General features: G+C 35.6%; 3 protein-coding genes across 8 annotated transcripts; 2 read left to right on the top strand and 1 right to left on the bottom strand.

The window, feature by feature from the left end:
- Positions 1 to 1,154: 1,154 nt before the first annotated feature.
- Positions 1,155 to 7,768, bottom strand: LOC117146310 (slo-interacting protein 1). 2 transcript variants are annotated; one of them, XM_033312357.1, is made up of 6 exons: positions 7,654 to 7,766; positions 7,056 to 7,541; positions 6,104 to 6,412; positions 4,277 to 5,264; positions 2,491 to 2,645; positions 1,155 to 1,955 (listed from the first exon to the last, which is right to left on the bottom strand). In XM_033312357.1, the coding sequence occupies exons 1-6, from the start codon at positions 7,693 to 7,695 to the stop codon at positions 1,635 to 1,637; spliced, it is 2,301 nt and encodes a 766-aa protein (XP_033168248.1). In that variant the 5' UTR covers positions 7,696 to 7,766; the 3' UTR covers positions 1,155 to 1,634. The 2 variants fall into 2 exon arrangements, with proteins under 2 accessions (XP_033168248.1, XP_033168250.1); XM_033312359.1 differs by lacking the exons at positions 1,155 to 1,955; positions 4,277 to 5,264 and having other exon boundaries at positions 2,497 to 2,645; positions 7,654 to 7,768.
- A 435-nt stretch (positions 7,769 to 8,203) lies between these two features.
- Positions 8,204 to 11,073, top strand: LOC117146313. Of its 3 annotated transcripts, none has more exons than XR_004459791.1 (3): positions 8,204 to 8,283; positions 9,080 to 9,172; positions 10,050 to 10,643. XR_004459791.1 is itself a non-coding variant. In XM_033312366.1 (3 exons), the coding sequence occupies exons 1-3, from the start codon at positions 8,289 to 8,291 to the stop codon at positions 10,873 to 10,875; spliced, it is 945 nt and encodes a 314-aa protein (XP_033168257.1). In that variant the 5' UTR covers positions 8,217 to 8,288; the 3' UTR covers positions 10,876 to 11,073. The 3 variants fall into 3 exon arrangements, 1 of the variants encoding a protein (XP_033168257.1); XM_033312366.1 differs by having other exon boundaries at positions 8,217 to 8,314; positions 10,050 to 11,073; XR_004459790.1 differs by lacking the exon at positions 8,204 to 8,283 and adding an exon at positions 8,300 to 8,314 and having other exon boundaries at positions 8,790 to 9,172.
- Positions 11,074 to 11,627: 554 nt separating this feature from the next.
- Positions 11,628 to 23,546, top strand: LOC117146307 (protein Gawky). Of its 3 annotated transcripts, none has more exons than XM_033312347.1 (10): positions 11,628 to 11,787; positions 13,757 to 14,363; positions 14,523 to 15,991; positions 17,209 to 17,586; positions 18,054 to 18,347; positions 18,925 to 19,103; positions 19,910 to 20,060; positions 20,119 to 20,315; positions 20,378 to 20,657; positions 22,260 to 23,546. In XM_033312347.1, the coding sequence occupies exons 2-10, from the start codon at positions 13,928 to 13,930 to the stop codon at positions 23,031 to 23,033; spliced, it is 4,158 nt and encodes a 1,385-aa protein (XP_033168238.1). In that variant the 5' UTR covers positions 11,628 to 11,787; positions 13,757 to 13,927; the 3' UTR covers positions 23,034 to 23,546. The 3 variants fall into 3 exon arrangements, with proteins under 3 accessions (XP_033168238.1, XP_033168239.1, XP_033168237.1); XM_033312348.1 differs by lacking the exon at positions 11,628 to 11,787 and adding an exon at positions 12,307 to 12,696 and having other exon boundaries at positions 20,128 to 20,315; XM_033312346.1 differs by lacking the exon at positions 11,628 to 11,787 and adding an exon at positions 12,308 to 12,696.
- The last annotated feature ends 1,641 nt before the right edge of the window (positions 23,547 to 25,187 follow it).

The following is a 25,187-nucleotide window of genomic DNA, read 5'->3' as shown; positions in this document are numbered from 1 at the left end:
CATACAGTGATAGCATACAACTGTATGTGTGCACACGTATGCTCATGTATTGTAAATTTGACAAAATATGCCCTTTACCTTAGAAGTTCGTTGACTTTAAATCTATATTATTTTTTATCAATTGGCACCATGCGAAAAATTCTTGTTTTGCATTGCCTCAACGTTATTATTATTTAAATAAAGCTTAGAAATAGTAATAGACGAATCAATGTACATCACAAAATAAATTTCGAAAATGACTTTATATTAGAATACTTGTCATTAGGGTATTCAGCTTGCGGCGTGAGAAAAATTAATAAGGCAATGATTGTTGAGTGCTTGTGTCCGCACTTCGTGCCTGACGATATGACTTTTGCAACGAACTGTTTTCATATTTTTATTTAATTTATTAATTTTTATTTTCTACTACGTATTATTATTTTTTATGAAATATTATTATTTTTATTATTTATTAATTAAATTATTATTTTTTTATGAAATTAAAAAATAATTATTATTTTTATGAAATATTTATTTCTCAATGTTATGTCTTCTTTTTGGAAAATTTATGTTTCAAATTACAGTAGTTATAATAATTTCCTTTGTATTTGCTTTAATTATTATTATAATAATTATTATAATAGTCAGGGAATTTTTATTTTATTTCATCATATTGCTACGAAATTGGCCACAACTCCAAATATGTAAATTCGTTTCTTCGATCAGAATTGATTTCGGCCCGAAAATCGTCTTCTAGCACAGCACGCACACATATACGCGTTCTCGTCTCTTGTTTTTACTCACGCAAGCAAGCAAATTCTATTTTTATATTTCTTACGCTCTCAACGTGAGCGAGCGGAAAGAGAGCAAATTTGGCCTTCACCAAAAAATTGGCTGCATAGTGCCAAACGAATGTATGGCCGTTACGCATCTTGTTATTCTAGTGTCTTTGCTTTTACTCTACGGGTTTAAAAATGAGTTTCAATTCCAAATACTCAAGACTATTGTGGATAAGGCACTAAAATGTTAAAAATAGGTAATTGACCTGGGAAATAAATTTAGTTCAGAAGCGGCAATTTTGATACTTTTAGGGACTACGATTTTTGGCATTTGAAATCAAAACAAGAGATCGCTATAGTGGAGTTCCACGATAGATAAGATAATTCGAAAGCAACTTTTTTGACACGATTTCTTTATTTTAGATAAACAATATCTTAAGAATTACTTGCATTATGTTATAGCTAACTGAAGGTATTTCATTAATTACATGTGTAATATGCCGTAAATAATTGTGGCGGCATCAACGAGGACTATACACATTGTAGGGTTTATTTAAACAAATAACTAGTATAGGAACAATTCACAACAAAAACCCGATACAAATTAGTTTTTGAATTTTATAACGACCCCCAAAACGTTTTATTTCAATTTGGTCACATCACAAAATACCAAGCCTACATAGTTAGATTTTAAAATTTTAAAATGGAATTGTGACAAATCTTGCTTATGCACTTCGATAATCTCTTTAAATTTTGGTGACGTCCAAACAATTAAATCAAATACAATTTTTCGACAGTGAATATAATTTGTGTTTTTAAGACTGTTGTTAAAGCTATGTAATTTTTAAATGTTCCAAAAGGAAAATGTTACTGTGGCTATTGTTGCTGAGGTTGCGTCTGATGATGTCTCTTCTCTCGAGCTCGTTCGATATGCCGCTTACGTTCTTCTTTTGTCCAATAACGACCTATTTTTACTTCAGATATTGTATCCTCCTCCGTCGTGGTAACTTCGTTGCAGCGCATATTTTTCCGAAATGCAACTTGGGGTCGATTACGAACTGGCCGTTTTACTATGTACCGCGTTCCATCTGGTCGTCTTTTAACCTTCCATACCATGGGTATGTCCTCAGCACTTTCACCGTTAAGCAAAGTTTCATTTTTTTGTATACTTGTTGAAATATGACATCTGTTTGCAACCTTCACAAAAAGAATTATTACATTTCTTTATAGAATATTGACAAAAATATATATACAATGGAATGCCTATTTTATAAGATACACTTAATAGATTTGCTGGCCTACTTAAATTGACCTTTGAATTTGATTGAAAATGTACAATGTTTTTAGAAGTGTACATTATTTTGATGCAACATTTTTCAACCTTAAAATATCTTTTCATGTTATCTTTTAATGGAATGATCTCAGAAAAAAAGTAGTATAAAACAGTAAATAAAGAGGTAAAAATATAAATTTTCCTGACTTGTCTACAAGTCAACCTTACAGGTTTTAAATTTAAACCCCAAAGAAAATAAAGAAAATAATTCAGTAAATAAACTTGTAAGAAAATTGTATATTTTCAATGGATGATACTTAATTTATTAAGATATATTGTGTAATATTCAAAGGAAATATTATATTTAACCCTGAACTTTTAAAATCATCGTCATCCATGCGTTTAAATCCCCTACTAATACCATCTTACCATATGCACATACATTAAACGTGTACTTACCTCTTGACTACTAACAAAGTGGTAACTACTCAAATTTGGGGCGTTAAACTGTGGACAATGGCTATAGGAATCATCTGTTTGTTTAACTCTTAGTATTTCAATGTCGCTTTTAAGTGGATGGATTTCATTTTCGGACCCAACGTTGGTATACCGCTCTGAAGTGGAAAATATTAATGGAAATTATATCAATTTCACGATAGATCGTTTTCAGTTTGTAAATCTTGTAATTAGACGTAATGTTCAGTAAAATATTGCACAAGTTTGAAAATCTTAATTGTTTTAGAAATTTTTTATAAGGGCAAAAATGATAAATCGTTTTATACCCGTTACTCGTGAAGTAAAAGCGTAGATTCGTAGTAACAAGTAACAAGTAGAAGGAAGCGTTTCAACCATATAAAGTATATACATATATTCTTCATCAGTGTCAATAGGCAAGTCGTTCTGGACATGTCCGTCCGTATGAAGGTCGAGATCTCAGGAAGCTGGAAGGTTGAGATACGGCATACAGAGTCTAGAGACATATACGCAACGCAAGTTTGTTGCCATGTTTGTTGCCAAAAACTGCATCGTCCACAATTTTGCAAAATGCTTTGATATTTTTTTCATAGTTTTATAAGTCGTGTGAATTTCTATCGATTTGCCAAAAATATTTTTGCCACTCTAACGCCATAAAGCCGCCAAACCGGCCACGCCCACACTTTTGAACAATCTTTAATTTGTTTCTCATTGTGTTCACCAATATAATTCGGATTCACTCTAGCTGAGTAACGGGTATCTAATAGTCGGGGAACTCGACTATAGCATTCTCTCTTTTTTTGTATTCTGTGGCCAGACAGACTCGTCTAGTACTCAAGAATAAATACTTTACGTCTTGTCGTTTGAACGTTGGTAATGGTTCACTTTCCGGATCTTCTGGAATGGTCTCATAGGTGTGCGCGCATCGTACTCATATTGCAGATGAACTTCTTTTTGGCTTAAAGATTGATTGAAGCTTTTTCTATAATCCAAGTTTGCATTCGGTCGAAGCTTTATTTTTCTACACGACTTGGTAGATTGCTCAATGATATTTTTCGCCAATAAAGATATTTTAACATTTTAATCAGATGAGTTCTTTTTGGTGGTATATGGTGGCATTTGTCAGATTGCATAGCGGATTCATGGGATAGTTCTTCGAAAGACTGGACGTGAGTTCACAAAACCTTGTCCAGTTTATCCACTACATTTGTATAGTCATCTGGCAGAAATGTATTAGCATACTCAAAATGTATATCTTCGTCATCATCGTCGTCCTATAAAAATTTGTTCCCAAGTATGGCAACTAGTTAAAACATTTACACCTTTGAACTTTATATTTTGATTAATAAAACTGGTTTCTATCGATTCTCAATGTAGGCACTTATTTTCGATACAACATTCACTGCGTGTCTTTTTCTTGAATCCAATCGCAAACATATTTACCATTAACATATTGACTTTTCCAATTCAAATATTAGCCTTTAGTTTCAACTTTCTAGCTTTTATAGCTCCCGACATCTCAACGTTCGTAAGGACAGAGGGACATGACCAGATAGACTCGTCTAGTAATCAAGAATATATACTTTACAGGGTTTGAAATTTTCTTCAAACGTTTACTAGCTTTTTAACAAGCCTAGTACCACTTAAGTCAAAAGTTTAAAAGTAAAAGGCGAAGAGTTTTCAAAGTGGAGCACGCCTGATATGTCAGACGCTACCTACTATTTGCAACTAAAATATAATTGTTATTTTTTCCTTAACTTGAAGTGCATACCGCTGACATATGCTGTTGGCAGATTGGAAGAGCAGAGACCAATACGGCCAGACTTGCCGAATGGTAATAGCAACATACTGCTTACACCTGGGGAATCCAAATGATCATTGGGGCTATCAATAACTGTACTATCTAGCTTGCGACCAGTGGCGATGCCTTCATCAGGATTTGTAGTATTTTGATGGGGGGAGGCGCTATTATTAGAGCCACCAGTGTTGTAGGCACTTGAGGAGTTATCGACCTCTTCGCCAGGAGCCGCGGCGTTCCCTGTAACAACATTATTTTGTCCATAAGAGCTGTATGCCACTCCACTACTGCTGGATGCGCTTGTGTTCGTTAAGGTGCTTCGCAAGGTAAAAACACGACTACACGCAGGTTGCTGTACTAATTTCAACGGCGGGGGTCGACCAACTAGAGTTTGTCTAGGTTTCTGGTATGTGGCTTGTGGCTTCAAGCCCAACCACTGGGCGACTCTTTGAGTTTGTTGTTGCATTGTTGTTTCTAATGATTCGGCAGGTTTCGATGCTATTGGAGATGCACAACAACCTATTGACGTCTTGTTTGAACGTTGGTACGGTGAACAATACACTGGTTCACTTTCAGAATCTTCTGGAATGGTCTCGTAAATGTGCTCGCTTTCATCGTACTCATATTGCAGATGAACTTCTTCTTGGCTTAAAGGTTGATTGATTTTTGTTCTATAGTTCAAGCCTGCATTCGGTCGAAGCTTTATTTTACTACACGACTTGGTAGATTGCTCAATGATATTTTTCGCCAATGATGATATTTTAACATTTGAATCAGATGAGTTCTTTTCTGGTATATGATAGCATTTGTCAGATTGCATAGCGGATTCATGGGATAGTTCTTCCAAAGACTGGACGTGAGTTAACAAAACCTTGTCCAGTTTATCCACTACATTTGTATAGTCATCTGGCAGAAATGTATTAGCATACTCAAAATGTATATCTTCGTCATCATCGTCTTCCTATAAAAATTTGTTCCAAAATATTGCAACTTTGATTAATAAAAGTGGTTTCTATCGGTTCTCAATGGGTCACACAACTGTAGACTGTTATTTTGGATAGATAAATAATATTTTTCTGCAATTCCTCACTCGTCCATTTGTCTTTTCATGAATACAATCGAAAATATATTTACAATTAAAAATATTGACATTTCCAGTTCAAATATTATATATATCGTTATTAACTTTATAGTCCAACTCCCATTTCTTCTAGATGGAATGTGGGTATATAATATTAACCTGGTTAAGCACCTATTTTATTAAACTATTCTGAGGATTCATTAAAGGAAATCGTTAGTAAACGTATGCGAATAAGGTAAGGGCGTCGCCAGGCCATCAGCCAAGGGGGGCAGATAGTAGAATTCATATTCCAACACTGGAAACTCTTAGTAAAAGCACCTATGCATATCGATAGAATTAGAGGCAGATTGACTAAGAGAAGAGGAACAGTACATAGTGTAAATAAACAACGGGAAGTTACGTGATAGGCAGCAAATTATAAAATTTCTTGAACATTCGTTTCAGGTCCAGGGGCAGCTGACACCCCCCACCCCCCACCTCCCTGCCCTACCCTGGCGACACCCTTGTACGGGATTGAAGGCGGTTACTCTGAGGCAATAAGTCAAGATCGTATCTAAACTTAAAATCAGAATGAACAATGTTTTGGTTTTCATTTAAGGATGTGCATTTTCTAGCGTAATAAACTCTACAGTGGTATAACCCCTTACTATAGTTATGAACTAAGTGTTTAAGAATTATTTTTGAATTTTTTTTTTTTTGTATTAGAAATTTTGACTTACAGGGTATATAATTCGACTAACTAGTAGCGTTACTGATGTACTACTCCCTGCTATTTGAGTTTCTAACTCCTCCTGGTTTTTAACATCCAAGCCGTTAATACGAAGAATTTGATCTCCCTGTCGAAGGCGCCCATCACGATAGGCTATACTTTCCGGTTGTACACCACTGATGAACACATCCTCACTTTGTTCTAAGACGTTACGTAGTTTATCGGTGTCGGTACTTGATTGCTGAAGTTCAGAGGAGGTAACAATGAGCCCGATTTGATTGCTGCTTGAATGTTCAACACCTTTAACAAGCGTTACTTCCTGTTGAATATAAAACAATACTATTAATTTGAATCCCAACACACTTATCTAAGTATCTGACAGCTTTAGGATCTGTTATAAATAAACCGGTTACAATAATATTTATGTAGACGGCGAATACTCTCGAAATAAACTACTGGAGTACAAAAGGTGACTACCTTACATATCACAAAAATATATATTTATTTTATTTGATATTTTTGATCATTGATCATTTAAAGTCTACAGATGGCTTTTGTTGGTATATAGTCTTCCCTCAATAAGTATAACAAAACTGCAACATACATATGTATGTACATATTTTACATATTTAAAATTTTTGCACTTCGCAAAGCGGTTCTTTTCTTACTCATTACACTTAGTTCTTCTTTTCGTTCGTTCTTCTTTTTTGGACAATAAAGCAATGCAATTAGCTCCCTTGTCGTTGATTCGTAGGTCATGCCATTGCTAAAATAATAAAATGCTTGGGTAAAAACTACTGGTACTAGTACTGTTTTTTACTGTTCCATTCTATCCGGTTTAGAATAGGCCTTCGCACATACCCTCAGTGCACTTCGACACTACTTGTACTGCCATCTAGATTTCGTAGGACAGACTAGAACAACAATTTTGTGGTACTGCTGAAGTAATGTATGGTAAATACCTCAATGTCGATTTCCGGTTCTAGGCATTGTTCGAACAAGTGGTGTTCATGCTCTATGAAGTTGTCGGTAATTGTTTTAACCAAATCGTTATCCTTTAGAACGTCCATGCGAACGACAGATTGGGTTTGAGTTTCCTTCGATTCGGCTTGTAGACTGCCCAAACGATCCTCATGACTTCTAGCCCGCAGAGTTAAAACCACAGGAGTTTTCGTATCGATTTCTTTCAACGATGGTGAAGAAGGGCAACTTATTTCTTGAGAGGCACTGGCAGCTGTGATCGTCGCTTCTGCTGACTTGTCAGTTAGGACAGAAAGTTCTTCGGGTTTGTCCACTTTTGATATTTTGGCATTGGAGCCTTGTTTTAATTCTAAATCTAATGCATTGTGTTTCTGTCTTCGTATTTCTACAACAAGGGTTTCTTTAGCTTGAAGGAACTTTTGAACCGCTTCATACCTCGACAAATGACTAATATCGTATCCGTTTATCTGAAACAGAATAAGTGCATTTTGTAACGCTGAAAACCGATTTCACACGAATTTAACTATTTATGTTAAAAACAAGAACTCGGTTCACAGTCCTACTTTATATCAAACTTACTTTTAACACAACATATTCATACTCCACGTCGGCAATACTCATAGTGATGCCTTAAAATCCAAAACTCATATTTATTTTCATTTAATTGTATACATATTTTTTCTAAAGTGTGGCCAAATCTTTAGTTTTCAATTAGGGCATTTACGTTTTCTTTTTGATAAGAATGGCAATCGATTATCTTAAGTAATCATTCAAAAACCCGCAACAGAATGGAAACAGTTATCGGATTGAGAAATTATTACAATTGAAATTATCCGCTTATAGACGCATATTTACAGACTGTGCAAATTTCCAATGCATATTGTTGCATATTAAGTTGGAGTTGACTGTAATAAAATTGATTATATGGTAGGCAATATTTTAATGGCTTAAAAAGGGTTGCAATAACGTAGTATGTGTAACCACTATTGTGGTTATACGCACCTCTCATTAAAGTTTTTGTAGTTTCGTATATATTTTGTGCTGAGTATATGAAATGGAAATGGCCTTAGTTACTCAACTGTGTGAACACAATATAATAATTTATTTCCGATACTTTTATCTTGATCTATCGATGTATGCGTTTTTCTTCAAGATATATACATATACAATTATAAAGAGCTAAAATAGCCGGATCAATTCTTATTTAAGGTTGTATGATGGTTAAGACGGGAAATCGCATGTAATTATCATTTAAATAGTAAATTTAAACTTCAGTAAAAAGATCGTAAATAATGTGCAGACAGTGTCAAGAGCCAGCCGTCCGTCCGTTTCTCAGTACATCTTTCTAAAAGCCCTGTTGCCGATATTATACATACACATGTATAAGTCAGAAAGATAGTGACAAATAAGAACATATCTTCGTTTTTGTTATAAAGTGTTTTTTCTCGGTTTTGAACCGTTTTCGACAATACGCCTTGGCTTAAATTTAATAAACAGTATGAAAACTATTTTCTAGTTAACGGAAAAGTCAAATTGTTGCTGTTTATGATTGCATATCAAAATCGTCTTTTTTTTTGGTTTATTTCCTATTTTATTGCTTGTAAAGTAAAAGCTTATATTAGATTCGGTGCAATGTATGTAATTGGTAGAAGAAAGCGTTTCGGAACATAGAAAGTATATCTATGTACATATATATTTTTGATCCGGATTAATAGGAACGCATTGATCCCATTATATACATACGCGCAGCGCCAGTTTGTTTCCAAATGTTGGGACGTTTGTTCTAACTCCCACAACCCGGCCAAAAACTGTCAAAAACAATTTTGGCCAAATACCTACAAGTCGCTTAAAACTGTCACGCCCACACCAATTTAAAAAAAGGAGCACACTGCTGTTATAGTTCCCGAGAACACAGGGATATACGGATAGGCAAACAGATTGCCGGATCAGTCTCAGGCTCGTAGATTAAAATCGTTTTTTAAATTCGTTGAAAAAAATGTAACAGGATCAGAATCACCAGCCGAGTCGATACGTCCGTCTGCCCCAGTGAATGTTTTGATGTCGGGAAGCACTCCTCTGGCTGCCAAAAATTAGTAAGGTAAATAATCGAGAGCTGGGCTAGTTTGATTCTAAGGTTCTATATTTATTTTTTATTATATTTGCTTTCTGTATATTGTGCTGTAGCAAGTGTAAAAATAATGCTTGAAATTACATTACTTTCTGTTTTATCTGATATAAATCGCATAGTATTTTACTCATGTAGTTTCCAAATCCGCAGAGATCATTAACTAGTCTCGGAAACCTTTTTGTCCACCTGTTACTTTCTTATTGAATTTTTAATAAGCCCTTTTACTTACGAGTGAAGTGTATAAAAGAAATATGAATATTTATTCAAGAATTCAGCTAAATAGATTTATTCCATTTCATGATGGTATTTAAGGTTTCGCCAAAGACACTAGAATAACAAGATGCGTAACGCCATACACATTTTTGGCACACTATTTTTTGGACGTGGCTCCAGGCTCTCTCGAATTTTTGTTCGAGAGAGAAAGAGCGGAGAGCGCTACAGCAAACAGTTTTTTCAACGCATACAGTGATAGCAGACAACTGTTTGTGTTCATACGTATGCTCATGCATTGTAAATTTGGCAAAATATGTTCTTCACCTTAGAAGTTCTTAGACTATATTATTTATATCTATATTATTTTTGATCGATTGGCACCATGCGAAAAATTCTTGTTTTACATTGCCTTAACGTTATTATTAATTATTAAAATGTGTATTAATTATCAAATGTGTTTAAAAAAATTTATTGTTAAGCATTAGGTGCACAAATAAAAGTAGTGTATATATATTACACAATAATTAATTATATTGGAAGGAGAGAGCGGAAAGAGAGCAATTTTGGCCGTCACCAAAAAAGTGGCTGCATAGTGTCAAACCAATGTAAACCAGCAAACCACATTTACTTTCAGAACAAAGATGACAACACACGATGGGGCTCAGTCGTACTTCTCACGTCTTAATTCAATTTCCCAAAAAATTACCTGCGATCTCAATAAAGTTAAATCAACACACAGTCAAGACGCTTGGCTTAAATTGACTTTAAACGAACAGGAAAAAATATTGAATAACCACTTAATTGATCCTGTTATATTTTCTAAGTACTGTCATAGAACTAAAGAAAACTATGCGGCACAAGATCCGCACGAAAATAATGATGTTACTAAAAATGATTACCGTAAATTTTGTTTCAGAGACATTGTATATTTATATAACGGCCAAGATTTACACACATATAATTATCAAAACGTTGGTTTAAAAATATTACGCGATGATAACAGCGGAGATTTTCAAGATGAACATTCGTTTCCATTTTCTTATCGAACCAAATCACAAATAAACATAGTATTAAAAGAATTTGATGATATCTGCCTTGTCGAAACTCCCACTGGCGTAAAAAAATCCATTCCTCTAAAATTGAGGACAAAAGATTCAAGCACTAAAAAAATGCCAATTCTCCACCTTAATTCTAATGATAAGACCGACGTTAACACAACGGAAAAAAAGATTTCCATTCTTGAAAACTTCTCAAAAACCCAAAATGTTTATATTGACGAATGTATTGAATCTAATGAGAAAATGCAACTACTCTTTAAATGTGGATCGAAAAACAGCGTATCAAACAACTTGTCTGATTATGAAAACGAATTTAAAGATGTACGTCATGACGAAAATACAAAACTGTTATCCCCTGAACTAAAAATGCCTAAGGGTTTCGATTTTCTCAGTAATTGGTAAAACCTATATAAATCTCATAGATAGTCGAAGGAGAGCAGTTTCTTTAAAACATAATTTCATTTGACTTCAAGGCAAAAACACCAAAACGTACATATTAATGTTGATCGGCCGTAAGTCCAAACTTTGCACTTTATATAAGCATAATTTTATTAAGGTGTCTTTTTTTAACATAGATTTAATAAAATAAGTAACATATTATTAAATGAATAGTTTTCATTCTTTAACTTCAGTCTTTTACAAAAACGGAAAATTGCTGCTCGGTCGTACCTAGTAGCTTGCACGATTGTTTTGCAAACTATGTGCGTTTCAGTTATTTAAAGTTAATTTTAAATCTGCCAAAATAGTCATACCTCCTCGGACCTGTCTAATTTTCATTTCCGAAGTGATCACATTTATTCGGATTTCCCAAACCTGTTTCATTTCTCGCTTCAATAAGGCTTTAACGATTATAGATGCTTGTTATCTCACTGTATTATTTCAATGTCCGAAATTTCCTTTGAATGTTAGAAATGGCCGAGAGTTGTATAAGTTAGAGCTTTTTTAAAACAGCTCTGATTTGAATTATATCAAGGAAGCTAATTTATTTTTATGAATTATTCCTTCTGTTGTGCTTGACCTTTTTCTTCGGTGTGAACGGGTCACAGCACTCATTTTAGGAAATTGTGTAAGCTGGGTATTACCTAAGATTGATTAATATCGATTGGTTTAAGGAAATATCGGTCAACTACCTAGAAGAGTGTCGTGATCTAGGCGAAGTGCGAGTGAGAGCATCGTATTGTTACTTTTTATTTAAATCGTGTGTGTTAAAATGAATTAGCACGAGTAGTGAATGTTTTTGTGTGCGTACTCATCCGAAAACAAGCGCTTTGTCATTAAAAAAAAAGATTTCCAACAGCCCATCACGGATAGAATGTACGAAGTATAATCATATGCGTTGGTATTATAATGTAGCTCAATTGAAGTAAAATAATGTACAATGTTGTAAAATAATAATGTTGAATGCGGACTCAATACGATCAAAAGCGAAACTTTCTGACATAACCTAAGTGTGCATAACCTAAATGGTCGCAAAAACCCAAGCGATTAGTTTCGGACATACGCATGTGTGTATCAGTGCAGAATAAATTCTGTTCGCTTGTGTATCGTGCATTGGAAAACGTACATATGTTCCAGTCAAGAGTTGCCACGCTTTAAATCTTTTACATAATGACAAAGCATTTGGGAACATAAATGTGTTGCATTTGCCTTGAGGTTTTTCACAGCAACTGTTAAAATTAAGTCATAGTTAAATTAAAAATAAACTAAACATTATATATGCATTAGTCTTTATACTCCACAAACCTTTCCACTCCGTCTTAAAATTTTGACTAGGTGGCAATATTGCAAGCAAGAATATCTGTATGGGTTTATTTAATACACTAGTAACTGCCGTCCCCATCGTCGAACGTGCGCAGAAATTTATATTCAATTACATCGAAATATAATTATTGTGAGACTAGTCAGTTGTCGCATCCAAGATTGTTATTAATCCCAGTTTATTTTGTGAAATATGAAAAACTATAATTGATTGTAGAATGTGTGTATGTTTTACACACATACACACTTTGTGGAATCGTCAAAGTGGCTTGGCATGCATACATACACAAAAATACACATATATCTATATATATTTACATATATAGAGAAAATTAACTTCTCGTTCGGTAAAGGCAAAAATTGTTGCGAATATTCGGTGAACTATTGGCGTATACACAAGTGTTTAATTTTACAATAAACGCAGCTGCTGGCAATAGATATTAATTTCTAATTTCTGTTTGGTAGGTTAGTTAGATCTCCAGTTTGTGATGTTCTCAGCTTTTCGCTTGTATTTTCTACACATAGGGTACAAAAAAGACACGCGAATATACTAAGTATTGTACAATGACTTCTCCACATATGCACTAGCGTACTGAAAATGTATTCATATGTATATATATTTATATATCTATCGAATTAGTCTTTTAAGTATTGGCATAAATACTGGTTGTGTAAATACACTTCAAATTCTATGTTTGTTTGAGCCTAATTGCAAGTGCGAAATTAGGAAAGGTAGACATAAAATAAGGTGCTTCCGTCAATGATGGCTGCCTGCCTAGAGTTGACAAATTCGTTTTACTTGTATACATATGCATATGTATATTTATACACCATTACAGTGCTGTGAATTTAATTTTTATTTTTTTGGCATGCATTCGTTTTTCACACGTGAATTTGTCGTTGATGTGCGTGTGGGGATACTGCCGGTTGGGCAGCAGGCCTGGTAGGGCAGCGATCGCGATGCATATTTCAGTTTTATAATTTTATATGTACATACTAAGTATATATGTGTAACTCCTGTCAAATTACTGCCACTATATACTCATATGTATGTCTTCAGACTTTTTAAAACGATTATAATGGTTAATTTTTTATGATTTCTCCTTCAGAATACCATAACATCAGTTAAAAGTCTGTAAAGAAGATATTGATTTCTTTTTTATTAATTTCATTTGGCCAATGAAAAGATTATCAAAAATTTAAAATTTTATTAGTAAAAACCAACAATAGAAAAAAAAACGTGCACAACGTAGGCGTCACTAGAATCTGCACGCCTATTTTCAACTGTCTAGCTTCTATATATCCCGGCATGTCGGAAACGCTGCCTTTACCTGTAACATACTTTTGAACGGATCTGGTATACCATTTTACTCTACGAATAATGTGTATAAATCATTAACGTATCACTGTGATCAAGTTTATTTATCCTGTGTACATATTTACTTTAAATATAACTGACAGCAATTTAATTTAGAATTCATATTTTGTAATATAATAATAATAAATGTTTTCTATATTTATACAGAACACGGAACGAACAAGGATTCAGATTAGGTCAATTATTTTCGATTAAATTAAATAATTCTTAAAAATTGCCATAAATGCTTATGATAATGAAGTTAAAGATCAAGTGGATGTTGGAATAGTAAGGAATGCTACTTTTGAAGCTGACAATCAGTTAGAACACTTGAGCACTATGCGTGAAGCCCTTTTTTCCCAAGATGGCTGGGGCTGTCAGCATGTTAACCAGGATACTAATTGGGAAGTTCCCAGTTCGCCAGAACCAGCCAATAAAGATGCACCCGGTCCTCCAATGTGGAAGCCAAGCATTAACAATGGTACTGATCTATGGGAGTCCAATTTGAGAAACGGAGGTCAGCCGACCGCACAGCAAGTTCCAAAGCCGTCGTGGGGTCATACACCATCCTCCAACCTAGGCGGAACATGGGGTGAGGACGACGATGGCGCCGATAGTAGTAGTGTGTGGACTGGAGGATCTGTTAGCAACACGGGATCCGGAGCTGCAGTGGGAGTAAACCAAGCCGGAGTTAATGTCGGTCCAGGCGGTGTCGTTTCGTCTGGCGGACCTCAGTGGGGACAAGGGGTCGTTGGCGTCGGACTTGGATCAACTGGTAGGCCTAATATCTAAGAGAATTAATTAAGTAAAGCGCAAACTATAAGTTTAAGGCTCTAGCTTTTCCCCCAAAATTTTACTAACAATACATGAATAATTGAAGTTGGAGCCTTATCTGGGGAATTACCTATTCTAAATATTTCTATTGTTATTTTAGGAGGTAACGGGTCAAGCAATATAACTGGAACGTCTGGAGTCGCAACAGGTAGTAGCGGAAACTCCAGCAATGCTGGTAACGGTTGGGGAGACCCTCGTGAAATACGCCCTTTGGGAGTCGGTGGCTCAATGGATATTCGAAATGTTGAACATCGCGGCGGTAACGGTTCTGGAGCAACTTCGAGCGATCCACGAGACATTCGCATGATCGATCCGCGTGACCCTATTCGAGGAGATCCCCGTGGAATATCTGGTCGTCTTAATGGGACCTCTGAAATGTGGGGCCATCATCCACAAATGTCCCATAACCAGTTGCAAGGTATCAACAAAATGGTTGGTCAAAATGTAGCAACTGCCAGTACCAATGTCGGAACATCTGGCTCGGGCATCGGTCCTGGAGGCCCCGGTCCTGGTACAGTATCGGCCAATATGCCAACACAGTGGGGGCCTGCTCAACCGGTAAGCGTTGGTGTAAGTGGTCCCAAAGACATGTCGAAACAGATAAGTGGATGGGAAGAACCATCGCCACCGCCTCAGCGTCGCAGTATTCCTAATTACGATGATGGTACATCGTTGTGGGGTCAGCAAACTCGTGTTCCCGCTGCAAGCGGTCACTGGAAAGACATGACTGATTCGATTGGTCGTAGTAGTCATCTCATGCGTGGCCAAAGCCAAACGGGAGGTATAGGAATAGCCGGCGTTGGAAATAGCAATGTTCCAGTGGGAGCCAATCCAAGTAATCCTATAAGCAGTGTAGTTGGGCCTCAAGCTCGGATTCCATCTGTGGGCGGCGTACAACACAAACCAGACGGCGGCGCTATGTGGGTGCATTCGGGCAACGTAGGCGGCAGAAATAATGTTGCTGCTGTCACTACTTGGGGAGATGATACTCATAGCGTTAATGTCGGCGCCCCCAGCGGTGGCAGTGTAACCAGCAACAATTGGGTTGATGACAAGTCCAACTCAACCTTAGCACAAAACTCTTGGAGCGACCCGGCCCCTGTTGGAGTTAGTTGGGGCAATAAGCAGAGCAAACCGCCAGCTAATAGTGCTTCATCAGGTTGGAACACTGCTGCAGGCGTGGTGGATGGGGTTGATCTAGGATCTGAGTGGAACACGCACGGGGGGATTATTGGAAAATCTCAACAACAACAAAAACTAGCGGGACTTAACGTGGGAATGGTGAACGTTATTAACGCGGAGATCATTAAGCAAAGCAAGCAGTACAGGATCCTTGTCGAGAACGGCTTTAAAAAGGAAGATGTAGAGCGGGCATTAGTGATTGCCAATATGAACATCGAAGAGGCAGCCGATATGCTCCGTGCCAACTCATCCTTATCAATGGATGGTTGGCGTCGACATGATGAGTCTCTTGGATCTTATGCCGACCACACTAGTTCAACAAGCAGCGGTGGATTTGCTGGCCGTTACCCGGTCAACAGTGGACAACCTTCCATGTCCTTTCCTCATGTAAGTATCGTGGAACTAAGCATAATGAAGTTTTTTCGCCTAATGATAACAATATCTGAAAATGTATATATGTTATCAATAAATTATGTATTAAAAACGCGCCCTCGTTCTCGTGGGCACACAAATTCTTAATTAACGGCGGTCCCTGCCAACAGGTGGCACATTTGGCAGTAATTTTAATAGAAAGTTGTATGTACTTGACTATAATATGGAAAGTTTGTTTAAAATATTTTGTGAATCAAATCTACTGAAAGGTTTCTTGTTTGTTCTTTTTTTTTTTGTTGCGACAGCTGTGAGAATTGTTATGTTGGTTTTATCGTTGGTTCAGAAACCCACATTTAAGAAATTAATTCGTCCTTTGGCTTTTATTTACCGTAGTTCCGGTATTCGCCTCGTTTGACTCTTGGACATTTTAAAACAATATGTATTCCCCTTTTATAACCGTGAAGATTTAGAAAGTGCGTGTGCTAGTAACGCTTACGAGCGTGAGTATGAATCAAGCTGTAAGCATAGTATTTGTAATTCATTTACATTTATTAATTTATATTTATACCTCTTACTCGCATAGTCAAAGGGTATAGTAGATTATTAGAAAAGTAAGTTGCGGGGCAGTGAGAGGATCCGCGACTCTGTGGTGTGTGTATTCATTATCACTGTCCGAGTCCTTCTATCCGTGTCCGTCCGCCCCACAAAAGCGTTCTCTCCCCTTTGAAATTTTTTTACTTTTCCTTTTAATTGTATGAAAAAAATATTTAAAATCTCTTTTTGGAAAATAAACGATATACAAAAATCCCTATTAAAAAAAATTACTTAGTTTCATTTTGTTTACTATACATTTTTGGCTTACGATGTTATTAGGGATATTTAATAAAACTATTGCTTAATTAAGTAAGATTAATACATTTTTTAAAAAACAATTAAAGAAAAACGTAGCGGTCAAAATGAAATTTAATTTAACAATAAATTTCTTATTTTTTATCGTCCACCACCGTCCGTACAAACTAAAAACTGAGACTACTTGGAATATGGACTTCGAGATTCATATCCTCTCGAAAAAACGTACAATAAAACTTTTGAAAACAATCGATTTCAATTTTTTTACGTTCTTAATCTAGGTGTGGTATTTCATAGTCGAACTATTCGCCTGTTCCGCACCTTCGAGTAAAAACTTTTAAATCTAAAGACCGATGATATTTTAACCTTTCTTTGTTTTGCAGAATAACCTTATGAATAACATGGGAGGTACCGCTGGTTCTGGAGGTGGTAACAACAATGCAAACATGACAGCTTTACAGGTGCAAAAGTATTTAAATCAAGGCCAACATGGTGTTGCTGTTGGACCGCAAGCAGTTGGTAATTCCTCAGCCGTATCTGTCGGATTTGGGCAGAACACATCTAACGCAGCAGTGGCAGGAGCAGCCTCTGTAAATATAGCAGCAAATACAAACAACCAACCGTCTGGTCAGCAAATTCGAATGCTTGGTCAGCAAATTCAGTTGGCCATTCATAGTGGTTTTATATCTAGTCAGATATTGACTCAACCGCTAACTCAAACAACCCTTAATCTTTTAAACCAACTTCTTAGCAATATTAAGGTAATTATCAAAATCAAAAGGCAGTTCATGTTACGGAATTAAAACTAGTATATTCGACCGGAATAAAACTGTAACATGAAAAACTGTCCTAACGGGACCCAAAAAGTATTTGTTGGTTGCGATGCACAGATTTCGGAATACAGTGCCTGAAGCATTGTAATCAACAAAAATTGTTTGATCCCTCCAATGTAATTTATTAAAATAATTATAACACAGGGACATTCTTGTGATGTTTTTGGGTAGTAAATATAGTTAAACATAATTATATTAAAAATGACATCGTCAAAGATTCATCTGATTAGACATTATTATTTTTAAATTTGATGATAATCTAAAGAAAAGTTTTGTAAAAGACATTGCGAAGTGCAATCAAATAAATCCCCAAACACATGGTTACATTAAAAACAATTACACTAGTTTAAAAGAAAAATATCAGCCGTTATTGAATTTAAAATGTGTTCTTTCAGCATCTCCAGGCTGCGCAGCAATCCCTCGCCCGCGGGGGAAATGCAAATCCAATGGCAGTGAATGTAGCTATATCTAAATACAAGCTGCAAATCCAGAATTTACAGAACCAGATAAATGCACAACAGGCTGTGTACGTAAAACAGCAGAATATGCAACCAACTTCACAACAACAACAGCCCCAACAGCAGCAACTTTCTTCTGTTCATCTAAGTAACTCAGGCAACGACTATTTAAGAGGTCACGATGCAATAAATAATTTGCAAGGCAATTTTTCTGAGCTCAATATTAATAAGGTAAAAAAAATCTCAAGTCGTAAATCTGGAATCTTGTTTCCCATATCGACTTACTTTTTTTAGTGGTTTCCGTCTACGCATTATTTTCAGCAAGTTAAAAAATTGGCAATAAAACTAATTAATAACAATTAAATTTAGTAAAAACAAAAGAAATTTATTCTTGTCCGGATCGGAAATTTAGAAGACTAGATCATTTTTGTACCAGCTTTTATTGCCACATTTTTTAACGCTTTTAATAACTTATCTCTTAAGTCGCTTCTGCTAGCGAAGCAATTTGCTTTCAAGTGTCACACATAAATTCTTCGCTTAATTTTTATTATTTAGGTTTGTAACCTTTTTAATCATCTATAAATGTTCAAATAAGGAAAACGGTAGCTTCCAATTATTTGTTTTTATTTGTATATTGATGTTTGCTATGCTTTGAGCACCTCTGGTTTAAATAAAAAAAAATATAAAGAGATTTTCCGCTTGTAAGTAATCAGCACATGGTTCCGTCTAGACTTAATGACGTCTCTGGAGCTACTGTGTCTTTCGAATTTGAATATGATGTCTTAACAAATCACTAAAACACTTTCAGCCAAGTGGATATCAAGGAGCGTCCAATCAACAATCCCGATTAAATCAGTGGAAGCTTCCAGTATTAGATAAGGAGATCAACTCCGACAGTACGGAATTTTCTCGTGCCCCAGGTGCAACTAAACAAAATTTGACGGCCAACACAAGCAACATAAGCTCATTGGGTCTTCAAAACGATAGGTAAGAATAATTAGATAACTTCACCTTTACTCTCTTAGTTAATACGCCTACCAAACAGATCTGAAAAGATATATTCTAACTTTGGGAATGATGCCAACCATAGACTTTCAAAGGCATACTAAGCTTTTCTTTATGACAGGTTGCTATTGTAATTATGCGGTTTAAAAAATTTAACAAAACAATGATATAGTTCGTGGGACTTTATATTCCTATATTTACTTGTAAAAACTACTAAATTACTAATTTAGTAAGCTCACCATATTAACTATTGCCACGTCCACTCTAACGCGCTAAAACCGCCCAAAACTGCCACGCCAACACTTTTGAACAATTTTGAAATATTTTCTCATCTTATTCCCCAATATCTATCGGTATCCCAGAAGAGTTATGAAATTTCTCGTTCGCATTCACACTAGCTGAGTAACGGGTATCTGAAAGTTGGATCGGTCAACCAGAGATCAAGCAGACAGACCGAGCCAAAAGATAACTGACAGTTCCGTATATAATTGTATACCCCGCGGCAAAACGGTGGTGCTGGGCAAGAAATGTGAAAAATAATTTTTTAAGGATTTTGTTCAGTGAAATGAGGAAAAAACGCAGAAAGTAAAAGGCTAGCTTGTCGAACGAGTGTGCCGACCACATATTTTGTTTCACAGTGGCAAATCTAGTTTCAGTAACTAGTTTGCCCGTTGAATATTTAATACTTATCGTGCCAAAATGTAAAACAGCTTGTAAGCCTTTTATTTTAAGCCAATATGAAGCTAAATAACATAACATAAATCTAATGTGATCATCGAATTCTATAGTACATGGTCAACTGGACGCAGTATTGGTGACGGTTGGCCTGATCCATCATCTGATAACGAGAATAAAGACTGGTCAGTTGCTCAGCCAACTTCAGCAGCAACTGCTTACACTGATCTGGTCCAAGAGTTTGAGCCAGGCAAGCCATGGAAGGTAAAACTGTTAATTTACATAAAATGTAAACATATCCAAGCAGAAGTTTGATTTTAAGGGTTCACAGATCAAAAGCATAGAAGATGATCCCAGCATTACACCAGGAAGCGTTGCTAGATCTCCATTGTCTATTAATTCGACGCCAAAAGATGCTGACATATTTGCCAATACCGGTAAAAACTCACCGACTGATTTACCGCCACTAAGTTTATCGTCGTCTACATGGAGTTTTAATCCAAACCAAAATTATCCGAGGTAATGTTCGAATGTCTAAATATAAAATCACAAATATCTGAATCGATAATATTTTAATACAGTCACAGTTGGTCTGACAATAGTCAACAATGTACCGCCACTTCGGAGCTTTGGACAAGTCCGCTAAATAAATCATCGTCTCGAGGTCCCCCGCCAGGATTGACTGCCAATTCAAATAAATCTGCAAATAGTAATACATCAACGCCAACAACTATTACCGGAGGTGCGAATGGATGGTTACAGCCTCGAAGTGGCAGTGTTCAACCCACAAACACTAATTGGACAGGTGGTAACACTACTTGGGGCTCCAGTTGGTTGCTTTTGAAAAATCTAACAGCACAGGTATGTTCAAATTGTAAACTTTGCTGACCATACAAAGTTACTATTGTTGTATATTTGTAAGTTGTTCCCTTAGCTAGTCCAACAACTATTTTAATTAGTCATACGTTAAAATTTTCTTATATTATTGTTTCTATCGATATAGCAGAAAAATATTGGAAAAATGTTTAGTAACTGGTATCATATAGTAAAGGCACTCGACTATTCGGTGCTACAAATTCAACTCTTTATATTTTACACAGTTTTTTAGTATTAATATGAATATATAAGAAACAAAGTAATAACTTTAAACTTAAAATTTTAATTAATACATTAAATCCATATAATTTATAATTTTTAAATAATTTATCCCATACATTATTCCTTCCCATACCGGTCAGTTTAAAATCTACTGCAGCTGCAGCAGTAGGCTCAGCCATCCTGGCGCACAAGCCTATTTCTTATTCTCTGACATAGTAGTGATATCAAACAACCGCTAAACGATATTTCCCGAACAAACTTGCTTTTAATAGCTGACAGCTATTGTGGGGCTCCCCCAGGACGAACTTAAGAGGCAACAATATAGCCAAATTTATAGATCGTTCCGACGCATTATCTTTAACGACAAATTCAAACCCTCTACTCAACCCACAACACCTTTCTTTATCTTGTCTTTGTTAAATAAGCATCAAAAACTAAATGGAAGTTATCGACGACTTTAATGGATGGTAGCAAACAGTTTCCCATTTATATCCTTCATATTGAAAGTTTTGCTATCACAACAACATCATGAGCACCAACATGCAACATAATAAATGGATTCCAAATAAAAACTTTATGACAAGGGAATATGAACTCCAGTCAAGTAAACTTTATAACAAACTCACACAACCCTTTACACAACCCTTAGAGGAAGCCTTTTTCTAAACATTAAAAAAAACCATTAAATATCTCAAAACAATAGACCAAATAATAAACATATGTATGGATGTCAATATCTCAATAGTAGGCAACGAAACATTATAAATTAGTGTCCAAAAACACCACTTGTATATTATCCTAACTTCAACTCCAGCGCCAGGCACACCAACCTCTCAAATGCCCACATTATGCCTCCCTAACACATGCCCACTTTACTAAAGGTCCCTTTCCTTTATAGCTACGATAAAAAAATCTAATAAAATTGTTATCTCTCATCCATCTACTGTAAAATCATTGTCACCTTAGTCGAGAGAAAGCCCTTGGCAGCTTATTTTACTTATAACTTCAACTTTAGTTCGTTTTATAAAAATAATGTGAGTCAAAAAAATTATACATATATAGCCAAACATTTGTTTCAATGGAGTGCCTATATACTTATCAACATGGTAAGAAACTATGCAAAGAAAGCAATGTTATCCCGAAACTTGTGGATGAGTATACAAAATTCGTTGAAAAATGTGTAACAGGTCGAAGTAAATGTTTCTAATCTTTAAGTAAATATAAATTAATTAAAATTTAGAAACAATGTATTTATTAAATCCGTAGTGTTTATTTCAAAATCTATATATTGTATATTATGTAGTGAATTCTTCGATAGTTGCATTATCATTATTATTATATTTTCATGTCATTACTTTTTTTCAGATTGATGGTCCTACTTTGCGTACACTGTGTATGCAGCATGGGCCCCTTGTCAGCTTTCACCCGTATTTGAACCAAGGAATTGCCTTATGTAAATATACTACTCGTGAGGAGGCGAACAAGGCGCAAATGGCGTTAAACAACTGTGTCCTCGCCAACACCACAATATTTGCTGAATCTCCCAGCGAGACCGAGGTGCAAAGCATTATGCAGCACTTACCACAAACTCCTTCCTCTACAAGCTCTTGTGGAACTAGTGGGGGGAACGTCGGAGGCGTAGGCACTTCAGCCAATAATGCAAACAGTGGCTCTGGAGCTTGTCAGTCCGGAAACAGTAGCGGAAACGGAAACGGCAGCGCGAGCGGTGCCATCAGCGGCAACAATGGCAACAGTACCGGCAACAACAGTGCCGCCGGTGGGGGCAGCAGCAGCAACAACACGATTACCACTGTAGCAAATTCGAATCTGGTTGGTTCTAGTGGCTCTGTCTCAAATTCCTCTGGCGGTACTGCTAACTCTAGTACAGGTTCTGTAGTTAGTTGTACAGCGAGTGGTAATTCCATAAATGGGGCAGGTACTGCGAATAGTTCTGGTTCAAAGAGTAGTGCAAATAATTTAGCTAGCGGCCAGTCTAGCGCTTCTAACTTAACTAATAGCACCAATTCAACATGGCGACAAACTAGCCAAAACCAAGCTCTTCAAAGTCAAAGCAGGCCATCAGGCAGAGAAGCTGACTTTGATTATATATCTCTTGTTTATTCCATTGTTGATGATTAAAAGATCAATTACCAGTTCCATTGGTCATTGGCCATTGACTATCGCATTCTGTGACTCAAGACACACACACCCAAAAGCTTCAAATTATATGATACTAAGTATGTATGAAAAGCAAGACCATGTTGTGAGGAATACAAAAGTGGATCGACTGATAGACGAATGGACTTAGAATTTTGTATGCCTGTAGATTTATTTTTCTTCATCGTTCATAGATATAACTTCGATATGTAAGTTTAAATTTAACCAATATAAAAAAACATCCAACATATATATGTATGATGTCAAAAAAAAAAAAAAAAAAAATGGCATGCTGCTTGATGGTTTGCAAACCTTCCTATTTAAGTAAAGTGTTTTGACTCTGGCTCCCATAGCTTTCCTTGGGAAACGTGAAAAATTCTCTACAGTGTATATGTGCGCATGCAAACTCATTTGGTAAATTACACATTAATAAATATGTATTACAACAACTATGCATATGTTTATGGAAAATAAATATTTTCAGTAACGACTGAAGTCGAGTGTCGGTAGCATTAAGGGACAAAGTCGTCTAATGTTATTATCTAATTTGCAGCCTGTATTGTCCAAGATACAAGATATAATAGATGCACTGTATATCTTTTGTGTACATAGATATATGTTAGACGTCCTATTTTTCTGCTTGTGCATATCGATCAAATGCCTACTATTCATGAGTGTTTTTGTGTTTCCAGTAAGGAAAAAATACCTGTGTTATATTCATTAGAGGAAGTTGTAATCGTAATACGGTTTTGCTTTCATTAAAGCATTCCCACCGAAAAAGTTCGGTTATACATTATAAAATCACAATAAAAATATCTAAGAAGTTATTTGTTGCCTTTAAATATTGAGCTATTATTATTCTGCGTGGGAATGAATACCATAAATAGATATAATGTCTGTTTAGTAAAAAGAACATGAATCTGAATTTACTAGATGAGAGAGATATACGAAATACCAATATACGAAAATAAATAGGGAACCATTCGTACATAATTTGTATTTAGATATATACCTTCATACCTAGGTCAAATTGGCCAACGGTTCAGTATCAGATCAGGTTCAGTAGAAGATCAAGCGATATCCGGCCGTCTGCCTGCCAGTGCGTCAAGACTTGAACTATATTAAATAGAGATGTAATAAACGAAACAAACTATATTTACAACGGTAAGGTATATTGATTTAGTTTAATTAATTAATTTGCAAGCAAATAACACATGTATGTTAATTTGTATTTACAGACAAGTTTATATAGCTATGTCCGTCTACTTCCGTTTATACTCATACTAGACTGTCTGTCCCAAATGTCTCTTTATTACAAGGTGTATACTCAGGAGCTAGTCTAATCGGACCATTGTCACTATGGCTGCCATAGGAATATGGGATACAGAATGGAATGGAATAAAAAAAATTGTTGAAATTTTTATGATTTATGTATTAGTTTTGTATTAGTATTTGTATTTGTATTATGTCACAAAACTTTTTCCCACTTCCACTCTATCGTCCACAAACCGCCCTTATCTGACACGTTCACGCTATTCATACATTTTCTAATTTGTTTTCATTTTCTCAAATTTCTACTGATATGCCAGAAATATGAGTAACGGATATATTTTTTGAATGTGAACACTTTTTTGGCGCTTCGTCAGTACGTGAAAAGCCTCCCAAAGTGTCAGAAAACCACATCTTACTTAATTAATTTAATGTAATGTTAACATTAACTTAAAAAATAGTTGGTATGACATATATGAGGATCAAAAGCAACAACTGATAGTTTTTAATAAACTGCGGAATAAACTTAAAAGAATTTACAAGAAATTTTGCTGATCAGAGTGCACACAATGCTATATGCAAAGAGGGGATAATTGCTTAGCTGCACTGAGACACTAACAAAAATACATATGTGTACATATGTATATCTTAAAAAAGGAAATGACCATTAAGTACACAGTGCTTAGAAATTTTTTCATTTGGCAAATCCCTGCAGTTATTTACTCCAAATAATAACTTTATTTTAGTTTTATTTGTTGGTTTTTGAAAAATGTATTAATTTTCTGAATTACTATTGAATTCGTTTATAACATTTTCTAAAATACTCCTGAATAAAATTCGCGATTTTGAAAGGAGCTCGCCTTTTCA

This window comes from Drosophila mauritiana, chromosome 4 (genome assembly GCF_004382145.1).
Source record: "Drosophila mauritiana strain mau12 chromosome 4, ASM438214v1, whole genome shotgun sequence".
NCBI lineage: Eukaryota > Metazoa > Arthropoda > Insecta > Diptera > Drosophilidae > Drosophila > Drosophila mauritiana.
The sequence above is the reverse complement of the archived record's forward strand: the minus strand, read 5'-3'. Positions and strand labels throughout refer to the sequence as shown.

What these genes read in the sequence shown, in the direction of transcription:
- LOC117146310 (XM_033312357.1), bottom strand. Translation starts at nt 7,695, where the DNA reads ATGAGTATTGCCGACGTGGAGTATGAATATGTTGTGTTAAAA. An exon ending in AACCGGAAATCGACATTGAG is followed by an intron (nt 6,413 to 7,055) that starts GTATTTACCATA and finishes TATATTCAACAG; the next exon opens with GAAGTAACGCTTGTTAAAGG. An exon ending in ACTTTGTTAGTAGTCAAGAG is followed by an intron (nt 1,956 to 2,490) that starts GTAAGTACACGT and finishes CTTTTTGTGAAG; the next exon opens with GTTGCAAACAGATGTCATAT.
- LOC117146307 (XM_033312347.1), top strand. Translation starts at nt 13,928, where the DNA reads ATGCGTGAAGCCCTTTTTTCCCAAGATGGCTGGGGCTGTCAGCATGTT. An exon ending in CTGAGCTCAATATTAATAAG is followed by an intron (nt 18,348 to 18,924) that starts GTAAAAAAAATC and finishes AAACACTTTCAG; the next exon opens with CCAAGTGGATATCAAGGAGC. An exon ending in TGAAAAATCTAACAGCACAG is followed by an intron (nt 20,658 to 22,259) that starts GTATGTTCAAAT and finishes ACTTTTTTTCAG; the next exon opens with ATTGATGGTCCTACTTTGCG.
- LOC117146313 (XM_033312366.1), top strand. Translation starts at nt 8,289, where the DNA reads ATGATGGTTAAGACGGGAAATCGCAT. An exon ending in GTTAAGACGGGAAATCGCAT is followed by an intron (nt 8,315 to 9,079) that starts GTAATTATCATT and finishes AAAATGTAACAG; the next exon opens with GATCAGAATCACCAGCCGAG. An exon ending in GGCTGCCAAAAATTAGTAAG is followed by an intron (nt 9,173 to 10,049) that starts GTAAATAATCGA and finishes ATTTACTTTCAG; the next exon opens with AACAAAGATGACAACACACG.